This window comes from Acinonyx jubatus, chromosome F2 (assembly GCF_027475565.1).
Source record: "Acinonyx jubatus isolate Ajub_Pintada_27869175 chromosome F2, VMU_Ajub_asm_v1.0, whole genome shotgun sequence".
Classification (NCBI taxonomy): Eukaryota; Metazoa; Chordata; class Mammalia; order Carnivora; family Felidae; genus Acinonyx; species Acinonyx jubatus.
The window spans coordinates 76004304-76028122 of NC_069394.1; the positions used below are offsets into that span (position 1 = coordinate 76004304).

Sequence of the window (23819 nt, forward strand, 5' to 3'; positions counted from 1 at the left end):
TGGCATCTAATGGAGATGTTAAGCAGGCTACTGTAAAAGAGACTTGGGCTCAGGGTAGAGGTCTGGGTGGGAGTCTAGGAGATGTAAATTTAGGAGTTATTGGCATAGTATGGTATTTAAAGCTGTTGGAATTGGGTAGGATTTCTAGAAAGAGATGAAAAGATAAAACAAGATTGAGTCAATTTAAGGAATTTGAACCATGTCCAGATGGAAATGGGGAGTCATTGACAAAACTTAATCAGGGAGTTCACAGGATCAGGTTTGTATTGTAGAAGGATCTCTCTGTCCTCTGGTGTTACTTAGAGGCAGGCATGATTGGAAAGAGGGACCAGGAAAGATGCTGTTGCAATAATTTTTTTGGGAAATGATCTAGAAAAGCATTCAGTGGGATGGAGATAACTAGATGAACAGATCAAGAGATACTTTTGAATAGTGTGAACAAAACCTGGGGATTGATTAGAGGTGGGAATGAGAGCAAGGGCAAGGTTATGCCTCCCAAATTTCAGTTCAAAACCAGATGGATAAGGTGCCATTTTACTGAGATCGAGAACTTAGGAGACGAAGAGCTTGGGGAAGGGTAAAGACATATTGTTAAATTTGAAGTACTTACTAGACACGTAAATCTAGATGGTCAGTAGACTTTTGTAAATTCATGTGTGAGCTGTAGGAGACTGAGCTGAATGGACTCATCAGTCCATAAGCTGCCTCAGAGCCTTTGACACTGCTCAGATTAGCCAGGGATGATGAGTCTAGTGAGAAGAGAAAAGGGCCAAGAATGGAAACCTAGGGAACTTCCAATATTTCAGTCAATAAAGGGAGAGGAGTTTGCAAAAGAGGCCGAAAGAGGGCAGCCACGGAAGTAGAAGGAAACAAGGCAAAAGGGACATTCGCTGTTACATTCCAGACGCTGGCTGTTTCTTTCTGTGAACCCCACAAGCAGGTATTGGCCTCATCTCCCTTTTACAAAAAACTATATTGGGACTCAGGTGAAATAACTTGGCCCAAGACACTTATCTAGAAAACAACAGAAGTTTGAAGGAATTTAAACAAAACCTTGGAGTATCCAGTGACTAACTACCCTTTGATCTTTAGCAAAAGGAGTGAATCGTGTGTGTGCATGCTCGCGCATACGTATATTTGTAAATGCATAGCCTGTCTCTGGGAGGTTCCAAAGCCGCTGGTAAGACTGAAGAGTGGTTGCCTCGGGTGGATCAGGGAGTGGCGGTTGGCCACTGGCCAGATGGATGTACTATATTGTATACACTTTTATGTTCTGTATTATTGTCATAGAGTCTGTACTAAAGAGTTTGGCTCCACCCCCTTTTTTCATGCTTGATTGATGGCTGACAGCTTTCAGTCCCCACTACTCTTCTTCCCTTTTGCCCCACATCTGGGCAACCTGATGGGACAGCCTAGATGCTTCCTCCTTTGGCACCTGCAGGACCTTCCCGCGGTGCAAGTCCTGGCTCTTGCAGAGCAGAACCCTCAATTCCCACCTTACCATGAAGTCCCAAGCCACTCTCCTTCTGCTCTCTTAAGCCATTTGGACCTGTTAGCATCCTGCCCTGCTCTCCTCGGAGGGCCTCATTATGTGAATAATAAACCTTTCTACGCTCTCTTGGTGTTCGTGTGGCCTCATTGGTCTGGACGTCTGAACCAAATTTGGGGTGTGTGTTGGGGGGAGGGCCCATTCTGCCTATGTAGAGGTGACCACAACAATTGTATTAGTTCACAGCTGTAAGGCTGGACTAGTCTAATTCTGAATTTTCTAGTTCAAAAATATAAATTAACTAAAATGTTTTTATTTTCTTATTTTATTGTTTTATTTTTATTTATTTATTTTTTAACGAAAACATTTTTAAATGGTGGGAATAAAAAAGGTCCATGTACCAAAGTCCGAAGATTTTAAGATCTATGTGGGCCTTCTCCGCCATCTTTCTTGTTTGTTGGCTCATTAAAAAAACTGCAAAAGAAAAAAAAAATAAACTAAACTAAAACCTGTGCTCTTCCTTCCATGCTCTTCCATATCTCTAGAGATCAGGAAGGGGATTATTATTACGTAAAATATCAGAAAATTGAAAAGAAAAATTCCAAATGAATTTTTGAAGCTTTAGTGATGTTTTATGGGCTCTCCAGCTCTATAAAAATTTCATTTGTCCAGTTTACTCTATTTTAAAAATAATGGATGCTTACAATTAAAAAAAAATATATATGTGTGTATGTTGGTATGTATATACATATACATTTGTGTATATGTGTGTATGCGCACACACACACACACACACACACACACATCCAAGCAAGCTATTCCTAGGGAATAGTAAGCAGTACTCTAAGAAAATCCCAATTATATTTTGCATACTAATTTTTATCATAAAATAATTGCCATGTTTTACCCCAATGTACAAACACAAAATGTTCTCATACATACATCTCATTACTCACCACGCCCCGTCCTTACAGCTATTTGATGAGGAAACTACAGACCAGTGAGCTCAGATGATTTGTTAGGACTGGTGGGGAGCAGAACTGGGCCACCGACCAATGCCTCCGACTGCCATACTTCTTGACCCACATCCAGGAGACATGGTCATTATTTACTGATGTCAGTCATGATGATTGACAAAGACAGTAATTGAAGACAGTGATACTGTTGATCCATATCCCTGAATGCCCCTGATAGTCGCTAATTGTAGTTAAATGCCTTTGACCACATGATTTCTCTTAGACCAAAATTCCAATTTCCCCTCCTTGTCACACCCAGCAAGTAATGAGAATTCCATGACCTTTAGGCTTCCAAGCTGCCATTGGAGATCGAATTACTGACGTCTCTAGGCACTGGCTCAGTTAATCACATGGCTGCTGATTCTCTACTTTCCGTAGTAATACAGTTAGTTTGCTGAGGTCCTCAAAGGACAATACAGCTTTTGTAATAGCCTGATTTACCTAAAACTTCAGAACAGTATTTTGAGTCCTAACAGAGAAGCCCTAACATTTTAGCCAGTAAAGAATAACACATCAAGTGAAGGCTTTAGGAGAATGTGCCTCACGTAGTGTCAGACACCTTTCCTAAGTTAAATCCATGGAGTACAGAATATTGTTATTCTGGAATGAAATACAATACAGTCGAAACCCTGTATAATTTATAAAGTTTCTCTTTAATTATTTATTTTTTTCAAGGAAGCTTGTAATCTTCACGCAGCCAAGCTTTCCACAATGATTGACCAAGTCTAATAAACTTGTAAATCATACATTTATTAATTTCACTTCATATGCAGTTTCTCTTCAGCGGATATAGAACAGGTTAACAAGGGTTCATATTGTAATAGTTCGTCCTAAGGCTTTTCAAGGATTGATGTCCGTGACTATGAGAAATGAAAAACACTTTCATCAAAATCCTATGAGTTGGTAGAAGCAAACAAGCTTGGAAAACGCAAGCGTGAGAACTGCAGGGGACAGGGCTGCTCATATAATTAAACGTCTTCTGTTTCTTTTTAATTAATTTTTTTTCTTAGACGGAGAGAGACAGAGTGCAAGCAGGGGAGGGGCAGAGGGAAAGGGAGAGACAATCTGAAACAGGCTCCAGGCTCCGGGCCGTCAGCACAGAGCCCGATGCGGGGCTTGAACCCACGAACTGTGAGGTCGTGACCTGAGCCAAAGTTGGATGCTTAAGAGACTGAGCCACCCACGTGCCACCAAAGTCTTGTTTTTCTTAAGTTGTCTGTATATAAAAGTTTCCAACACTGCCATCATTTGAATCCTAACATTTCCCCTGGGCTCGGTTGCTCCGCTAAGGTGCTTAGTGGAAAGAAGGGAGAAGAGAGGTGAAAGCACAGAGCAGGGGAAAGGCCGTGGTTGGAGGAAGGGCTGGCAGTCAGGAGAGGGAGGTTCTACCAGCCCTTTCCCTTGTGACTTTGAATAAGTCTGTGCTCATCTGGGCTGTACTTTCTTTTTCTGTACAGAGAGGTTTAGTGAAGATGGTCTCTAACAGCTGATTTCTGGGTTCAGTGTGCGTGCCCTTTTCTGACACATAGTCACTTTCCATTGTCCTCTCTTGGGACTCCCTTCCCAACACACGGAAACGTGTACACACAACACACACAGACACACACACACACACACACACACACACACACACACACACGTGTACCTTAGAGCAGAGAAGCAGAGCAGAATCCAGAGGGAGTTCTGGAGCCAGCATGCCTCCCCAGGCGAACGCTTTTCAACATCCCCACTGTGACTCCCCCAGCTCGCTTAATTAAATTACAACATCCTCCAAACCAGTTTCTGCCTTGGAGTCTGCACAGCGCCTGAGTCCACTCTGATCTGCTGCCCACCCCCCCCCCTGCAGAAACACTGATCTTTCTAAGAGGCAAATAAAGTCATGTTACTCCCCTCCCTCTAACCATCCACTGGCTCCTCGTTTCTCTATAGGTCCTAATATGGCATGTAGACCTTTTGTGATTTGATCCGTACTCTGTTTACTTACTCACTTTTCTTTCTCACTATTACTTTGTACCCAAAGCTCCAATCATGTTAAAGTTCCCCAGTTCCTAAAATCCCCTTGTTCATTCTCATTCCAGGTATAAATTCTCCTTCTGGTGAATCCTTACCCATTCTTTTTTTTCTGTTTTCTTTTTAATATGAAATTTATTGTCAAATTGGTTTCCAGTACTCATCCCAACAGGTGCCCTCCTCAATACCCATCACCCACCCACTCCTCCCTCCCACCCCCATCAACCCTCAGTTTGTTCTCAGTTTTTAAGAGTCTCTTATGTTTTGGCTCTCTCCCTCTCTAACCTTTCTTCTTCTTTTTTTTCCCTCCTCCCCCATGGTCTTCTGGTAAGTTTCTCAGGATCCACATAAGAGTGAAAACATATGGTATCTGTCTTTCTCTGCCTGACTTATTTCACTTAGCATAACACGCTCCAGTTCCATCCACGTTGCTACAAAAGGCCATGTTTCATTCTTTCTCATTGCCACGTAGTACTCCATTGTGTATATAAACCACAATTTCTTTATCCATTCATCAGTTGATGGACATTTAGGCTCTTTCCATAATTTGGCTATTGTTGAGAGTGCTGCTATAAACATTGGGGTACAAGTGCCCCTACTCATCAGCACTCCTGGATCCCTTGGGTAAATTCCAAGCAGTGCTATTGCTGGGTCATAGGGTAGATCTATTTTGAATTTTCTGAGGAACCTCCACACTGTTTTCCAGAACGGCTGCACCAGTTTGCATTCCCACCAACAGAGCAAGAGCCTTACCCATTGCTAATCTGCTCCTCATCTTCTCTCCCAGGGCAGTCTCCTACTTAGCCTTCAAATCTCAGCTTAGGTGCCATTTCCTCCAGGAAGCTCTCCCAGGTTGGGTTAGCTGCCCGTATGCTTGCTCTTGTCACCGCATTTCCTGCACTGAATTGTGATAGTCTGTGAGGGTCAGGACTTTGCCTTGTTCAAACCTGTGTCTCAAAAAAACCTAAAGCCGTTCTGAGACATAATGGGTATTCAATCAATATTTGTTAAACGAATGAACTTAAGAAATGACACGATCTAAACAACCTATCTCAAATCTTCGTAAACTGCAATAGACGAGAAATAGCAGGATAGAAGCGGCCACAGTTCCATGCGCAAGACTCCAGGGCATTGGGCTTATTAAAATGGGTGTTCAGAGAAGACGTGATGCAAAAGGGAACACGGGCAGGTCTTTCTTAAGGAGCCTGGCCTCCGTGTGTCCCCACGGTCCCAGGCCAGACCCACCGATTTCACGCTGACGGAGCGCAAAAACCAACAACCAAGATGGCAAGAACAAAGGAAGACACTGTTCGCCTCAAAGTGGAAATTTGTGACAGGGCCCAGGAAGTCTGCCTGGGCCTTGTAGCTCTTCCAGTGGTTTCTAATAAACCAGGCTTTGTGTGAGTCTCACTGAGGCTGCACCGGGCCCAGTCCCAAGGCTCGTTCTCTCTCTGCTGGCCCGGCTGCCTGGCCTGGCTGCTGGGAGAACTTGTTAGCCATCATTGATTTCTTTGAGTTGGACTCCACTGAATTGGATTGCTTTGCTCTGCATTTTAAAAGGGGTGTTTTTCTTGAGGGAAGTTGGCACTGACTTGAAATTACAGAGTTTGAGACCATTCAGGATCCATAACTATCATTAATGTCCTTCACAGCACATGAGATTCCAACGATGGTTTTTTTTTTTTTTAATTTTTTTTAACGTTTATTTATTTTTGAGACAGAGAGAGACAGAGCATGAACGGGGGAGGGTCAGAGAGAGGAAGACACAGAATCTGAAACAGGCTCCAGGCTCTGAGCTGTCAGCACAGAGCCCGACGCGGGGCTCAAACTCACGGACCGCGAGATCGTGACCTGAACCGAAGTCGGTCGCTCAACTGACTGAGCCACCCAGGCGACCCCTAACGATGGTCTTAAAGAGGTAGAGAAAACTCAGTGTTTCACCCATGTGGTGGGAACAGAGTAGGGAAATAACACATTTCTATCTACTAATCAATCAACAAATCAGCATTGACTGGGCTCTTACCATGTGCCCAGTACGTGTGAGGCTCTGCCCGTGGATGGGAATAATGAAGTTAACAACTGTTGTGGGGGAAACTGGGTGCAAATCAAACATGCAGGTCCCTGGGGTTCCTCAAGACAGCAGCGCGGGACCAATGGGAAGCCTGGACCCGTGGGTGCAGATTGTGTTTTAAAATTCAAAGTACCTGATTAAAAAAAAAAAAACTAATAAAATTATGTATGAGAGGTATCATTGTCTTGATTTTATAGATGAAAACTAAGACTCAGAGAATTAAACCCGACGTGGACCCGAATTCGAAAACCAGTTCTCGCCATGACAAAGACATTGCTCTTATGTCATCATACTGCCCGGTTTGTACCTGCGTACCAAAAAGATGCACCTAGCTGAACTTTTGCAGTTGGGATAAAGGATGTCTTCAAGCAATCAGACTTCCTTTATTTCCAACGCAGTGTTAGGTTTTACTGGATGGCAATCCTGCAATGCCGTAACGTCCAGCAGATGTCAGCATTTACCATTCTTTGACTCCCTCGGGTCTTGGCGTTTACAAAGTTTTAGGGCTCAAGAGCCTGTCTTGCTCTCAGGCTCCCCAAAATTGCTATTGCATCTGGGCGCGAGGTGGGGAGCTGTGTGCCAAGAGGGTGCAGCTGAGCGCCGAGTCTTGACTCCGTGAGAAGGCATTTGAAACTGTCACGAGCCTTCATTTTTTTTCTCCTCTCTTTTGTGATTTCATGTTTCTAAAAACCAGCTCATTTCTTTTCTTTTTTTTTTTTTTTAAGATGTTTCTTTATTTTGAGAGAGAGAGTGAGAGCGCATGCTGTGCGAGTTGGGGAGGGAGAATCTCAAGCAGGCAGTGCGGAGTCCGATATGGGGCTCGATCCCATGACCCTGGGATCATGACCTGAGCTGAAATCAAAGAGTCAGAGGCTCAAGTGACTGAGCCACCCAGGCGCCCGAAAACCAGCTCATTTCTGATGGATGAGCCAAGGAGACTTCTAACCTGGCCTTTGGCCAAGGTTGCACAGAGAGAGAGGAGGCTCTCGAAGTGCCAAGAGGACGCCGGGAATGCCGCGGCGTCTCTGTAATCAGCAGCAGCAGCCGGTGCCAGATGCAGCTGGGATTTGGCCCAGCCTGGAGTGTGGCTTCTGAGAAGGGGCCAGAAATAGCCCCAACACCAAGGTTTCTCTTCTGTTCAGCTTTTAGATGCCTCAGGTTACACCCCTGCAAGGTCTTCCTGTGGCCCTAACCTTAGAATGCCTTACAGATGTGGTGAGAAGGAACGATCTATTAAATATATTTACATCTAAGTGCAAATGCATTTGAACTTTAATTTTTTTTTTTTTTCTAGTGAGAAAAACCAGGCCAGACTGAGAAAATGAGTTGCCTCAGGTATGCCTGGAAATGTGAGAGAAGCGTCTTGGGAAGGGGAGAGGGGAGAGTGAGAATGGCAAACTTCCGTGATCTCCTAGTCTGTGCCTGGGAGACCTTCTTTTGCTTCCTGTCTCCCACACCCTCCGCCTCTTCACCTTGCCCATCTCAAGTGCTGTAAAGAATGCACAAAAGGCAATGATTGGTTCCCCCAAATCTGGACTCCCTCAGGGGCCACCACAAGGTGGAAAATGCTGGCTTTCTTTTCCAAAATTGCAACTCTGGGACAGGGGAAGCTTACCGACCTTAATGACACCAGTAAGTTGTTGGAAATAGTCGGTTTGCCACTATTTTAAAGAAAAGACAAACACAGAAAGAAGGAAGCAAGAGTGCCTGGCTTTTATTTGCTAACCGTGTATGCTTATTGTGCAATCCGGCCACCTTTCTCTGTAACAAACGTGTCTACACAATTAAGTGCCTGTCCTCCTTGGATGCTGCTGATGGTAACAAAGCTCTCTCCTTGACTGAAAACTTAAAACAATATACCCTTCAGAACATGTGACATTCTGGGCAAATGGTCACAGATGAAAGTCTTAAATAAATGGGGCTCGGTCCAACTTGCAGAAGCAGAGAGAGCAGATTCATCACAGAATGGAGAAATGTGGGTGTGAAATTGGTAATATCAAATGCTTTGATCATTTCTTTCTAGTAATGTTTTATTCATTCCATTTGGTCCTTTCTGCTTAACCATTCTTACATAACCTCGAGCAGCCTTTAATGATAATTTGTAGGTAAAATTATTCACGTAGCAGTGTGTCTGGGCTATTAGACACACTGGACCTGAACTGGATCAATCTGGCCTGACTCAAGGGAGCACGGAAGGTCACATCAAACCTCACCGTCCACCATGTCTGGTGGGGGAACGGGTTTGTCTGGGACTAGGCTCCAGTCGCTGGGGGAGACCACTCACAGATCTTTGCTAAATAGGGGATAAACAGAGGAGATGTGTGGTGCTGAACTGTCTTTCTAGCACCTTCCACAGACTCCTAGGCTCAGGTTCCTGAGCGGCCGGGCTCCTGCCTTCCCGCTGTCTCTTTTTATCTTCTGGTCACACACAGTCTGAAAAGTTCGTTACCAAAATGCGTTGAGACTATGCTTATGATATTTTAGTTCACGTTTAGGTCTTATTTCAAATAAAAGCCCTTGGAATGGTCTATCCGTTGAAAATGAAGCCTTACAATTTTTAGTGCTGAGAATTCAAAATTCTATAAGCAAAATATATATTCATATGGAAAAACATATTTGGTTACATCATTGATGTCAGATTCAATTACTTATGTACTCTGCAATTTGGGTTTCGTTATTGAATATTTGAAATCTATTCCAACAGTCACTGCGTGGCTTAAGCTGTCTTATTCAGACAGAATATTGGCTGTCAGCATATTTGCTTCATTTAAAAATTCCTTTTCTCGGTCTTTTTAAATGCAGTAACTGTGAAACCATTCTACCAAAGTTTCCAAAATAAATGGCCAGATGACACAAACCTGATCTGAATTGCTTTTACCCACAGAATAGAGATACATGGTTCAGACAGAACCTATAACAACAAGTTTACAATCAAACGTTCCCAGTAAAGTTCACCTACATCTCTACCTTGCAAGAAGGCAAAACTTTAATGTAAATTTCCTAAGATATTTGCAGTGATTTTATGGTTTTGTGAAGGCTGGCTTGATTTTCTTTTATTTGTTTACTACACCCAATGTGGGGGTTGAACTCACAACCCTTAGGTCAAGAGTCACGTGCTCTTCTGAGCCAGCCAGGCGCCCCAAGGCTGGCTTGGTTTTGACAGGAAAGCCAACAACATGATTTTATGAGATCTTTTGAATAGGGAAAATGAGCCTTAGATATCTTTTTTTCCTAACCATTAATTTAAGATCTGAGCATTTATGAGATTTGGGGGGGGTGTGGAAGGGGGGAAGCCCAAACAGTGTGAGGCCAACCAGGGCAGTATGTTTTTTTAGACTTCCAGACAGGATCTTTTGCCATTTTTAAAGATTTTTCTGAAAGGTCAGTTGTGCTATCCAGTGGATGTCTGAACCGTGTGCTAACAGCTCCCACTGTGGTATAAATAGATATATGGAAAGTTGTATTTGTGTATTTATGAGTCTATTTGTTGCTTAATTTCAAAGGGTAAATTCTAACCTCCAGGCTTTGAGATGAAATCTTTTTATTATGTGTATTTTCAAATAAAACCCGGAGCGAATATACTCGTGAACTCTCGTATGTATCACTCAGTATTAGCATTATTGCCAATTCTGTTTCATCGTTCCCCCTGACTCCCCACTTCCCCTGTCATTTTGAAGGAAGTTGAAGGTCACATGTCTTTCTTCTGAAACCATTTCTGCTTGCCTCTTAAAGGATTTTTTTTTTTTTTAAAGCATAACCAGTCTCTTCTGACTTCCTTTTACTGGACGTGAGGAGTAGGACCCATGTTTCCGATCTCCCTTCCTCTTGTATCTGTGAATCCAAATGGAATTGTAAGCCCCTTCCCCCATTTGTGTCTCCTTTTTATAATATAACCAAACTTTTAAACAATAACCACCGTTTGCAGTCACTTTTTACATCGAACACCTCCATCTGAGGGACCGTTTCAATAATTACCATCAATCCTTCCCAACCGGGACTGCCTCATATTTGAATTCTTATTTTGCCCTCATTTACCATGGCTCTGAAACATATTTCCACGTGATTTGTGCAGGAAGTGTGGCTGTGTCAGAACCCATACACTTGCCTCTCTTAAAATGTCTCTCTCGAGCGAGCGAGCAAGGGCAAGAATGACACTGGCTTGGGACATAAAGTTTTTTTCTTCAAAGCTCTCCTGCTGTAAATCAGTTTGTCTTCAGTTATTTAGTGCTTCAGAGATTTATAAGATCTATAAGATTTCCAAGAAGAGGAGCATTGTTAGTGCTCGATTAGGACTCTGTGGTGGTGCCACAGTACCCTGGAAGTTAAGACGTTTCCTGCCAAGTGAAATAAGTGAGAGAAATAAAGATACCGTATGATTTCATTCATATCTGGAATTTAAGAAAAACAAATAAGCAAAGAGAAAGAGAGAGGCAAACCAAGAAACAGACTCTTAACTATAGAGAACAAACTGGTTCCCAGAGGGGAGGTGGTGGGGGTTGCTGGGGGAAACAGGTGATGGGGATTAAGGAGGGCACTTGGGATGAGCACCGGGTGTGGTCCGGAAGTGGCGAATCACTATATTGTGCACCTGACGCTAATATTACACTGTATGTTAACTAACTGGAATTTAAACAAAAACTTAGAAAGAAAAGAAGCATTGGGGAATTCCGGGACACCTCCAAGGAACAGGGACTTACTACTGCACGTAGTCCCTGGCGCTGAGTGTTGTGTGAATCATAACGCCCAGGAAGCCACCCAGAGGCATCAGTTTTAGAATCACCACCCCGTTCATTTGTGTTTTCAGGAACTCTAGGTTTCCATTCTCAAGAACAAAAGCACACTTGGGCTACATGAGAAAACTACCTAATGCCAGATATCCTTTAACCCATTCTCATTCAGAAAAACTTCCGAAGAGCAAAGAAATACCTTAAAGTACTATTGATCTTTGCCAAAACAAATCACTTTGCAGCACCAGTGGAGATGTTGGCCTCTGAAAATAGAATCCAATGGCAAAAACCTAATTTAAAAAAAAAATTTTTTTACATTTATTTATTTTTGAGAGACAGAGAAACAGACCACAAGTGGGGGAGGGGCAGAGAGAGAGGGAGACACAGAATGTGAAGCAGGCTCTGAGCCATCAGCACAGAGCCCGAGGCGGGGCTTGAACCCACGAACTGTGAGATCATGACCTGAGCTGAAGTCGGACGCTCAACCAACTGAGCCACCCAGGCACCCCAAAAACCCAATTTTTAATGTAAAACCCTCAAAGGTAATTATTTAAATGTCTAAGTAAATGGCAAACATGACCAAAAATTGTATTTAAAATTTTAATCTGAAACTTTGAGGAATAGAACTCATGTGGATTTTTCTGGTACATTGTTATTTTCAGAATAGAAGAATCTTTGGTTTTGGGGCACCTGGGTGGCTCAGTCAGTTAGGCATCCGACTTCAGCTCAGGTCATGATCTATCTCACAGTCGGTGGTTTTGAGCCCCGCGTCGGACTCTGTGTCTCTTCTCTCTCTCTGCCCCTCCCCTGCTCACGCTCTGTCTCTCTCTCTCAAAAATAAATAAATATTAGAAAAAATTTTAGAAAAATCTTTAGTTCCAGTGTGGAAAATAAAACGTTGGGTGTTAGTAAGCAAGCACTTGGTTTGTAGATATTCCCACTGGAGGGAAGAGTCGCATTTTCTCAGAAGCTTCCTTTGTGATAATTCATGACAAGTAATTAATGGCTGGTTTTTAACTTCCGAGGATTGGCTTTTTGAAATCAATTGAAAAGCACAGATACATATTATACATTCTTTCATGTATGTATGCATATGTACATATTTTTAAAAAATATACATGCTTCTCTGAAGTATAAGGAATGCCGTACTCCTTTTGTAGTCATCCGAGTTTTCTCTTACAAGTGGGGCCAAGTGGGAGGTGTGGTGGGAATGGTGAGGCCTCTCAGTACCTGGGTCATCTCTGTGATGTAATGTAAACCTCCTTTGCGATCACATTGGCCACGTGCCCAGCTCTGATCAGGGTGAACGTGAATGGAAGTAATGACATTCACCTCCCTCAGAGGGAGTTAAGCTTCCTTTCCCACTCTCCCTTTCCTAAGTATGCCTGGAGAGTGACTTTGGATCCACTACGTGACAGAGCCACCAAGATGGAAGCAGTGTGAGTCCGGGGTCACTGGGTAGAGTCTGACCTACCCCAAACTGTGGCATGACTGAAAAATATGCTTTTATTGTTAAGTCACTGAGATTTGAGGGGTGTAGTTGTTACTGCAGCATGAACTGGCCTACCTGACTGATACAGACTGAGTTGTCTGAGTTGGGCTGTTTGCACTAAAGATCTAATATTTCGTGGGATGCCTGGGCGGCTCAGTCGGTTAAGCGTCCGACTTCGGCTCAGGTCATGATCTCGCGGTTTGTGGGTTTGAGCCCCGCGTCGGGCTCTGTGCCGACAGCTCGGAGCCTGGAGCCTGCTTCACATTCTGTGTCTCCCTCTCTCTCTGTCCCTCCCCCGCTCACGCTCTGTCTCTGTCTCTCAAAAATGAATAAATGTTAAAAAATTTTTTTTGAAAAATCTAATATTTTGTGTCTGGTGTTTTTGTCAGCCAAGGAGAAACATTTATTTGTTATTCGTGAAAACATTTCTTAAATTTTATGAAAATTATATGAGGGATTTTAGCAGTTACTTTTTGCCATTCACTTTGGAATCGATCACTGTTTCATTTCTTACTTTGGAAGGCATGAGCTGGTGGTCTCTTAGATCTTCATCAAGGTAAGAGAGAGTCCAAATGAGCCACATAAGCAAAACTCTGGGATGATAACCATACACTTTATGATAAGCTGAAATGTTATTTGACTTTATTTTTGTTTGGCTCTTAATGTGACACGATTGCCCTGGGTTCCGTGAGCTAGTAATTGAGGAACTTTTTCACCTTTCCGAAGACTACACCCATGGGCTCCCTTAAGGTCCTCATCAAAGGAAGGCAATACACAGATGGCTCATGGAAAGCCCTGAACCTGGAGTCTGGTGAGCCATCCCGCCTTTGAGTTAAAGACAGTCATGCTCGTAGTGAGCATAGCATAATGTATAAAATTGTCAAATCAGTATGTGGTACACCTGAAACTAATATAACATTGTACTTCAACTATACTTCAATCATAATAATAATAATAACAATAATAATAATACTTTGCTATACTCATCTAGAGACCCCCTATAATAGGTTGTGGAGGATTGCCAATTAACATTTGCATGCGAACTATAGAAGATATAATCACAACAACATGCTTCCAAATGAACCTTTTTCTCAAGAGGTTTGTGAACATCTTAAGTGTTAAACTAATTACTACAGGAGTCGTTTCAGAGGGCTGTCAAAAAAAAAAAAAAAAAAAGAAAAAGAACTAATTTTATCCCCACCGAACTTACTCTTTCACAAATGGAGGCAGGACAAAATAATTTTGTCTTCTGAGTACATTCATGTTGAGGTATTGGATACTAGAAGCATAATTCCTTTTTACTAAGATTTTTTTTTTCTCTTCTTTTCTGTATCCTTTTCATCACACAAAGCACCATTGTCTTTGTAGCTACCCTTTGGGGCCTTGACATTTATTTTTCTCCTTTCAGTGTATAACGTCTCGAAACAAGTGCTTTGATCAGCTGCTCAGGGGATCACACGTCTGGAACAGGAGGGCACTTAGAAGCCTGTGCTCTTAGAGGCGCATTGATGTTGGAATGATATGAAAAATAATTTCGTGGAGGGGTGCCAGGCTGGCTCAGTCTGTAAGGCATGCGACTCTTGGTCTCCAGGTTAAAAAAAAAATAATTTTGTGGAAGGAACTTTCTTGTCTAAGCTCCGACCATTTTCATTACTGAAGAGGGATGCCTACACATATACACACATAAATCTGTATCGATAGATGGATTTGACTTCTTGCCAGTGTGGCTTTTTACTTTCTCTCTTTCTCATGTCTGTCACTTAGGAAGCGATTAGCCCAGGGGACACCCTACATTCCAGTAGCACTCCTTGTCCTGAATGAAAGAAAGGGAGCAAAAATCCTGATGGAGAAAAATATGATGATGAAGACAGGTGCGTGATTATATATGCGGGGGTATGAATTTATTCTGTAGTAAATTAGTGGTGCATGTTGGAGTACTTTAGGGTGAATGCACAAAGAAAACCCTATTAAGAAATCTGGCTTCAGGCCCATGAAATTATGGTCTGCTTTGTAAATCACTGTCAGAAGCCACTGAATTAGTAAAGAAATCAGTACCAAAAAAACCTAGGTTCAAATCACCACTCAGCTGACTTCATACAACGTAACCAACCAGTGTTTCTGAACTTGGGTTCTCATCTCTAAAACAGGTCTAATGACATCAGTGCTACTGATCCAGTGAAATCGGTTCGAAATGAAAAGAACAACCAGAAAAACCACGACGAAACACGCAGGCAGTGCTCTGTGGGTATCATCAGTCTACCGGCCTTTGGGGGTTTGTTTTCTTTTAACTTTCTATTTTGAAACCATTATAGATTCATAGTAAGTTCCAAAAGAGAACGTGCAAAGTGGTCCCAGGCACTTTTCACTTAGCTTCCCCAATGGAAACTGCATGACTGTTGTATAACATCAAAGCCAGGAAACCCACATTGGTACCATTCATAGAACTTTCTCAGATTTCGCCAGTTTTATAAGCACTCACTTGTGTGTGTGTGTGTGCATGAGCGCGCGTGTGTGTGTGCACTACTGCCAAAGAATCTTATCACATCTGTACGTTTCTGTCCCCACCACTGAAATCAGGAGAAAGAACTGTCCCACCCCAAAGTTCCCCCAATCTTTGGCAACCATGAATCCATTCTCGAACGCTATAATTTCATTTCAAGAATGGTATATAAATGGAATCATACTTTACTCGGCTTTCTGGGATCATTTTTTTTTTTCCACTCTGCATCATTCCTTTGAGATGATCTAAGGGACATATATCAATAGTTCATTCCTTTTGTGTATCAACAGTTGATTCTTTTTGTTGTTGTTGTTGCAAGGGTTTCCTTAGTATTCCACAGCGTGGATGTACCACAGTCCTTCATTCAACTTTTGAAGGACTTTGGGGATGTTTCTAGTTTTTGGCTGTTCTGAATGAAGCTGCTGTGAGCGTTAGCATACGAGATTTTGTGTAAACATGAGTTTTCATTTCTCTGGGATAAAGGGCCAATAGCGAAATAGGTGGGCCATATGACGGTTGCGTGTTTGGGTTTGAAAGAAACTGCCAAGTTGTTTTCCAGACCGGCTGTACCACTGTGCATTCTTACCAGGAATATATGGGTCATCTAGTTTGTCTACATCCTTGCCAGCACTTGTTTTTTTTCAGTTTTTCATTTTAGTCATCCTGATAGGTAGGAAATGATATTTGATCGTGTTTTTAGTTTGTGTTTTCCTTGGGGCTATGATGTTAACTATCTTTTCGTGGGTTTATTTGCCATCTGTATATGCTCTTTAATAACATGCTAATATTCTAGTTGGATTGTTTGTTATTTTATCCCAGAGTTCTGAGAGTTCTTTACATAGTCTAAACACAAGGCCTTTGTCAGGTATACGGTTTGCATATATTTTCTCAAAGTCTGTAGCTTGTCTTTTTATTCTCTTAATAGGCGTTTTGGCAGAGCAGAAGTCTATTTTTGATATTTTGAGGTTCGACTTATTAATTTTTCCTTTATGGACTATACTTAAAAACATTTTTTTTAAACATTTATTTTTGAGAGACAGAGAGAAACAGAGCATAAGCGGGGGAGGGGCAGAGAGAGGGGGAGACACAGAATCGGAAGCAGGCTCCAGGCTCCAAGCTGTCAGCACAGAGCCCAACGCGGGGCTCAAACTCACGAACCACGAGATCATGACCTGAGCCGAAGGTGAACACTTAACCGACTGAGCCACCCACGTACCCCTCTGGACTATACTTCTGATGTCTAAGAACTCTGCTTAGCCTTAGGTCACAAAGCTTTACAAAAAATTGTTTTTCCAAGAAGTTTTATAGTTTTCCTTATGGTTGTACTTTTCAAGTCCGTGATGCACTTTGAACTAATTGCTGTTTAAGGTGTGAGGCTTAGGTTTAAGATTTTTTTTAATGTTTTTATCGATGGCCTCTAGACATCTAGACACGTTCTAGCCCGATCTCTCCCTGCCTGCTTTCCTACATTTCTAGACATTATTTCACATTCCATCTCTTTCACTCTTTCATTAGGCCATTTTCAGTTGCTCATACACCATCCTAACTTCTTATTTCCTTAATGATTGAAAGATTGTAATTACGTGGATATCCTCTACCGTTGACATAAGTCACGCCGATAATATGATCGTATGCTGATACGTTTGTCTTTCCCACTATATTGGAAGTCTGTTGAGAGGAAGGAGCACATCTTTCTCAAAACCTGGCTCAGGTTTTGCAGATCATGTGGATACAGTCATATTTGCAGAATTAAAAGGAGATGAGTTCTACCCTCCTTGTATATGCTGGACGAGGGACGTGTTCACCTATGTGACTGTCTCTATTCAGATGCGACAAAAAAGATGTTTTGAAGAGGCAGAACTCATTGGAGAGAGCAGTAGCATCCCGGCAGGATCACTCCTGACTGCTCACACCTGGGCTGTACAGGCTGGAACCTGTTATGAGGTCAGGATGGCAGCTAGGATTGCCTGGTGTTGGTGGTACGTTTGATTCCAGGATGCTGTGGGAAGAGGCTGCTGACTCACAAATGCTTTTCCAACTCATTTGTCTAGGATTCTGCTTAAAGCGTACCCCTCCATACAATGAGAACTTGGCAATTACATGTGTGTGCGCACCTATGTGTATATCACGTGCACACACAAAACGTACGTTGCTGTTCCCCAGAGTAGCCTCCAAGGTCTACCTTTCAGAAATCTCTTTTGCATTTAGGCTTAGATGCCCATCAATGAAGGGCTTCTGGCCGGTATATCCATTTCATTTTAGTTTCCTAAAGACCCAGTGCTCAGGTGATAACAGGGGCTTGAAGTTTCACAACATCTGTCTGAAAGCTCAAAAATGAAGGTCAGTACATTTCTACAGAAAAATCTTTTTAATGACTTAGTAAAAAACACCACACTTGGGGCACCCGGGTGGCTCAGTCGGTGGAGTGTCCGACTTCGGCTCAGGTCATGATCTCGTGGATCGTGAGTTCGAGCCCCGCGTCGGGCTCTGTGCTGACAGCTCAGAGCCTGGAACCTGCTTCGGATTCTGTGTCTCCCTCTCTCTCTTTGCCGCTCCCCCGCTTGTGTTTTCTCTCTCTCTCAAAAATAAACATTTATAAAAACAAACAAGCAAACAAAAACAGTTGTCTTGTGCCAGTTGGTTAAAATAACATGACTGACGAGAAATCATGATTATGATCAGGATATGAGCCATAGTAAAAGGATAGATAAATGTTTTGGTGTTAAAGTATTTGGATAGGTTTGCGGTAGTACGATTGCAGCATTTAATTCTGAGCTCTGATCATGGGAGGACAGTAACACATACTCCTCCCCCTCCATTCTGAATAATCTTTTACGAGATGATTCTATTAATAGTTAAGAGGATTTACAGGCTTAAACTGCAAGGATACACACAACACTGAGCATGGAAATTGTCACTGTTTGGGGAAATGATGTTGTCTATTGATAGACATCCACGCTTCGAAAATTCACCTTAAGAAACTATGAATTTAGGAAAAACATCCCTTAGCTTCTTAATGTTCTTACGTTCCTGCATTGTTTTATCAGTTTTTTCTCAAGCAATTTCTGTAGAAAGTGGTCGATAATTTTTCTTTCATTACTACACGCGATATAATTTTTATTTCGGAGAAAAACATCTAAGCCACAATAGCCACAAAACATCAATAGTCAAAAGAAACTATGGCTGAGTTTCCTGCCTTTGAAAACATTACCTCCTGAAACAAACAAATAATAAATAGGTAAGCATTTGTCTTAGTAAAGGGAAGCTGCATAGGTTGGAGAAAACTGGACAGAGAAGTTAACTAATTATCAAGGTTCTAGTTTTTCTCTTGGGGTCGGCTTGAAAACATTTTGATAAATTGTCAATAAGATAGAGTAATAGCTCACTGAGCCAAAGCTTGCTTATGGTTTTATAATCTTTCCAGATAAACCTTTTCCTTGTCAAGAAAGCATCATGGACGGTGGAGATCATCTTACCTTGACGTCACGCACAGCCTCGGGGCTTCCTTCATTTTCCATGGTCTGGTGAATATTTGCATTATATCCCTCAGCCCTAGGCAGGGGCAGAAATTGCTTCCACATAGATGGCCTGGAGAAATGTTTCTGGAGGCACTGTTGGTTGTCTTGGGAAGGACTGGGCATGTTTTTACAGTAAAGCTCCAAATGAGTCCTGCAGCCTGATTTTAACAACACTAGCCCAGGGTCCACTCTATTTCTCTTCGTTTGGCCAATGCTGGGCCATCCGTCAGTCAGCCAGGGAACCTCTGTGGAAAGTTACACTATTTGAAGCAAAAGGCTTATCTGTTAGGTGGATCAGCAGTTTATCCACGGTTCTTTAGTGTTCTATTCCAGGTAGAGCCTCCTATTTTGAATGTCTAGGTATGTTATGACTGCCCCCTACTGGCAGAAATATACTACTAATTCAAATTTAATCCTAAAATTGAAAGAAATGATTTAAGCGATCTATCGCTTAGGATATAATGATAAAATACATTGCTTCGCCATATTCTGCATTAGTTGTGTGAGACACAGACTAGGGCCTGATAATCTTGGGCTATGCAGTCGAGAGACAGGTGGTCTGCCTTAATCTATGTAGGTTTCTTAAAAGGTCATTTTAGCAGGAGTCAGTTTTGTGGCTAGAAATGTATGCTCAACTCATACCCAAACTGAAGCCCAAGGATTATTACACTTCTTGATTGGTGTCATGTAGGATGAAAGTGATTTTTCTTATGAGGTAACTAGTCATCTAATGATTAAGCCAAGAGTTGGCTTCTAACATCATACAGCACATTTGTAAAGTGTATAAAGTGTGTAAAATGACCCCAGGGCCCCAGAATTGGTATATGAAACAAACACAATCCCTATAAACATTTTGGCTTCCTTTTTTTTTTCTTTTTGCAGAAATTGATGAATTGATTCTAAACTTCACATGCAGTTGTAAGGGACTTAGAATATCCAAAACAATCTCCTAAAAAGAAGAGCAGGGTTGGAGGATTCACATTTCTCAATTTTTTTTTAAACGTTTATTTATTTTTGAGACAGAGAGAGACAGCATGAACGGGGGAGGGCCAGAGAGAGAGGAAGACACAGAATCCGAAGCAGGCTCCAGGCTCTGAGCTGTCAGCACGGAACCCTACGCGGGGCTTGAACTCACAGACCACGAGATCATGACCTGAGCCGAAGTCGGACGCTCCACCGACTGAGCCACCCAGGCACCCCACACATCTCTCAATTTTAAAACTTACTATAAAGCCACAACAGATCAACAGAACAGAATTGAGTCTATAGGTAAATCCATACGTCTACGGTCAGTTGGGCTTTGACAAAGTGCCAAAATAATTCAATGGAGGAAAGAATTGTCTTTCCAACAAATGGTGTGGAACCCCTGGACAGCTCCAGGCAGAAGTTTAAGTTGAAGTTCTACCTCACACCACATAAAACATTAACTCAAAATGAATCCTAGACCTACATGTAAGAGCTGAAGCTATAAAACTCATTTTCTTAGAGGAAAATGTAGGGGTAAATCTTCGTGGCCTTGGATTAGGCAAAGCTTGCGTAAGTACAATATCAAAACTCAAGGCACGAAAGAAAAAGACCGGTAAACTGGACTTCATCAAAATGGAAAACTTTGATTTTCTAAGAACATCGTCAAGAAAGTAAAAAGATAACCCACTAGGAGACAATATAGAAAACCACATATACATAATAAAAGAATTTTATCCAGAAAATATAAAGAGGTCTTCCAGCTAAAAATCAAAGGGGCACCTGGGTGGCTCAGTTGGTTGAGTGTCCAAATTCGGCTCAGGTCATGATCTTGTGGTTTGTGAGTTTGAGCCCAGCACAAGGCTCGCTGCTGTCGTGCAGAGCCTGCTTCGGATTCTCTGTCTTCCTCTCTCTCGGCTCCTCTCCTGCTCACACACTCTCTCTCTCTCTAAAATAAAAATTAAAAAAATTTAAAAAACCCCAAAAGTTAACTAAAAATGGGTGATGTGTCTAAATAGACATCTCTCCAGAGAAGGTATACAAATGGCCAATAAGCCCATGAAAAGATGCTCAACATCATTAGCCAGTAGGGAAAAGCAAGTTGAAATCACAATGATTTTACATGTAATAGGTTGGCTTTAATCAAAAAGACAGACAAGGACAAATGTTAGCGAGTATGTGGAGAAAATGGGACTCTCATGCATTGCCAGCGGAAACATAAAATGTTGCAACCACTTTGGTAAACAGTTTGGCACTTCCTCAAAACGTTCGACATAATTACCCTAAGACCCAGCAATTTCCTCCTACGTGTCTACTGAAGCCAGAGAAGTGAAACGTGTGTTCACATGAAGGCCTGCATAGAAATGTCCAATAACTGGAATCAACCCACATGCCTATCAACTGATGAACCAAGTGAAGTAAATCTGTACAATGGAATATGACTCAGCAACAGAAAGGAATAAAGTTCTGACACAGGTTGTAACATGGATAAACGTCAAAAACATGCATAGAAAAGCCAGTCACAAAAGACCACATCGCGTGTGATTCCATTTATGAGAAAATGTCCGGAGTAGGCACATCTAGAACGTAGATTAGTGGCTGCCTGGGGCAGGAGGGTTTGGGGGAGAAATGGGGAGTGACTACCAATGAATCAGAGGTTTCTTTTTAGTGTGACGAGATTACCAATGAATCAGAGGTTTCTTTTTAGCGTGACAAGAATGTCATAAAACTGATTTCAGTGATCGTTTCAGAACCCCATGAATACCCTAAAAACCATTACGTTTGTATATGTTAAACGGGTGAATTAATGGTGTGTGAATTCGATCTCAATGATGCTGTTGAACTTTTTATGAAAAGAGAGGCAACTGCTTCAAGCGACCAGATGTTTCAGCGCAAGTGTGGTACGTAAGTATCTGGATGGTTCTGTTCCCTGGGGTCAGTTGAATGAAGATATGGTTGAACCATATCACTGGTCTCGGTGGGGGTGGGGGTGGGGTCCCAGGACCTGATTCTGGACTCAGAATGAAAATAGGATAGGTGGTATTAGTTATCTCAAATTGACCTGTGCTGTTTTTGGAGCTGGAAGGTTATTTTGTCCTCCTGCCCATGTTGTCTTTGTGCATTTTGTGCCTGGGGAAACCTACCTGAGATTTTCAGTGGTATGTTCAGGGACTCCATCCGTGTAGTCCTGCAGTTGGGACCAGCCTCCCCGTCTTCTCATCCTAGGGCCAGAACACATAGTCCCGAGCCACTCTGCAAACCGAATCATTCACATTTCTCTTTTTATTTAATGCTGTCCTTTTGGTCCACCAGCATTTTTCTCTTGCTCTTTCATTTTTGCACACTCGATTTTTGGTGTCAAACCTTGGAGGAAGCATTTCTTTCTAACGTTCATGACGTTCTCCTTAGCATTTTCCCCACGCTTGTAAAAATCCTCGTTTTTGGAAACTTCTTTCTAGTTAATAGCCATTTGTATGAAAATTATTTCACCTTAAATCGTATTTGTTAATAATATTATCTAGGTCTGCGAATAAAACGCCTCACGCTCCGTTCTTGAGAGATCCTCGTAAACATTATTGTTTCATATTCAAGGAAGGGGTGTGTGTATAGGGGCACAGTAGCACCGACTGGCCTCCCCTGGCATTCTGTGTAAACCCAGTTTGCTAGAGATTGTAGCGAGAGGAATTTGCATGAAGAAAGACTTTTACAATCTGTCCAAGTTGAGTAAAGTACTTGTTGGCAAATTTTCCATTACTTCGAGAAAAAGGGCATCTCCTAAAGGGTCAGTGTAACCGAGAGACCTGTGTCTAGGAAGCATAAACAGCTGAGAGAGTGGTGAGAGGAGGGAGATTAGTGGACCATTAATCTATTCGACTCCAACTTGGTCGTTAGCTCCTGAGAGAGGCAGAAAGCTGGTGGATTGACAGCCGATTGAGTAAATGTTAATGGAGATGAACAGATAAACCCTAAGCCTGGAGGAGCCCAGCCAACACTCTTCCCTCATGCAAATGAGACTGATGATAGGCGGGTCCGGGGAAGGAAATCCTTACTGGGGTCCATCTCCAATTCCAGACAGTCCTGGAAGACCCAGACAGGGAACCTTCCAAGACTGCCCGAGTGGTCATAGCTCAGGTTGTGGATCCCGGCATTTGCTCTACTGGCAGGAGGATTGCAGTCTTTGCTGTCTGTCATGGATCCAAACGGTGACCTTGTTTTTCCTCCATTACTGTGTGTTAAAAGCGTTAGAAGAGTGGTAGAGGACTCACTTAACCGTGGATCGATAGCCTTAAGGACCCACACGTGGTCCAGATGGAAAGGCGTGCAAATCACTAAATGACCCTGACTTTCAGCCAGATGCAATAACTGGAAAAGACTGTGGGTTGTTCCTTTAGCATGAGCGAATACATTCTCTCTCTCTCTCTCTCTCTCTCTCTTTCTCTCTCACCTATATATCTCAGAGAGAGAGAGACAGAGAGGGCATAGGCACACATGAGCAGAAGAGAGGGAGAGTGAGAGAATCCCAAGCAGGCACTGTGCTGTCGGTGTAGAGCCCAGCACGGGGCTCGATCTCACGACTGAGATTATGTCCTGAGCTGAAATCAAGAGTCAGACATTCAACCAACTGAGTCACCCAGGTGCTCTAAGAATGAGTAAATACGTTTAGAAAAATTAAAAAATTTTTAAAAATTTTGAAAGTGCTTGACAAGAGCTGGGGGAAAAGGCCTTTATAGAACAGATGTGGCAGCAGAGCAAGGAAATCATGTGATTGGCTACAGCTTAGGCAGGTGACTAATTTGGGAAACCTTGTTGGCTATTTGTGATTGTTTAGCGTCATTGTCTACGGTATGAGTGCGTTTATAGGAATTCACCCTGGGTTACACGGGCTACCAAGGCATTAGAGGCAGCTTAGTCTAATGGCCTCCTTGGTTAATTAATTACTTTCACAATTCCCCCTTTTGGCCATCTTCTCGTACGTGATGGATTGATAAAAAAGTTTTCTATTAAGGACCCCCTCCCTGGTCACTGTCAGGGT

General features: G+C 42.4%; 1 protein-coding gene across 1 annotated transcript in view; it reads right to left on the reverse strand.

The window, feature by feature from the left end:
* RGS20 (regulator of G protein signaling 20) overlaps window positions 1-18946 on the reverse strand; it is an 84697-nt gene extending 65751 nt beyond the window's left edge. Inside the window, exon 1 of the mRNA XM_027042863.2 lies at window positions 18782-18946. Coding sequence (XP_026898664.1) covers window positions 18782-18946 — 165 coding nt within the window. The remainder of the gene's footprint in view (window positions 1-18781) is intronic.
* Window positions 18947-23819: the final 4873 nt, after the last annotated feature.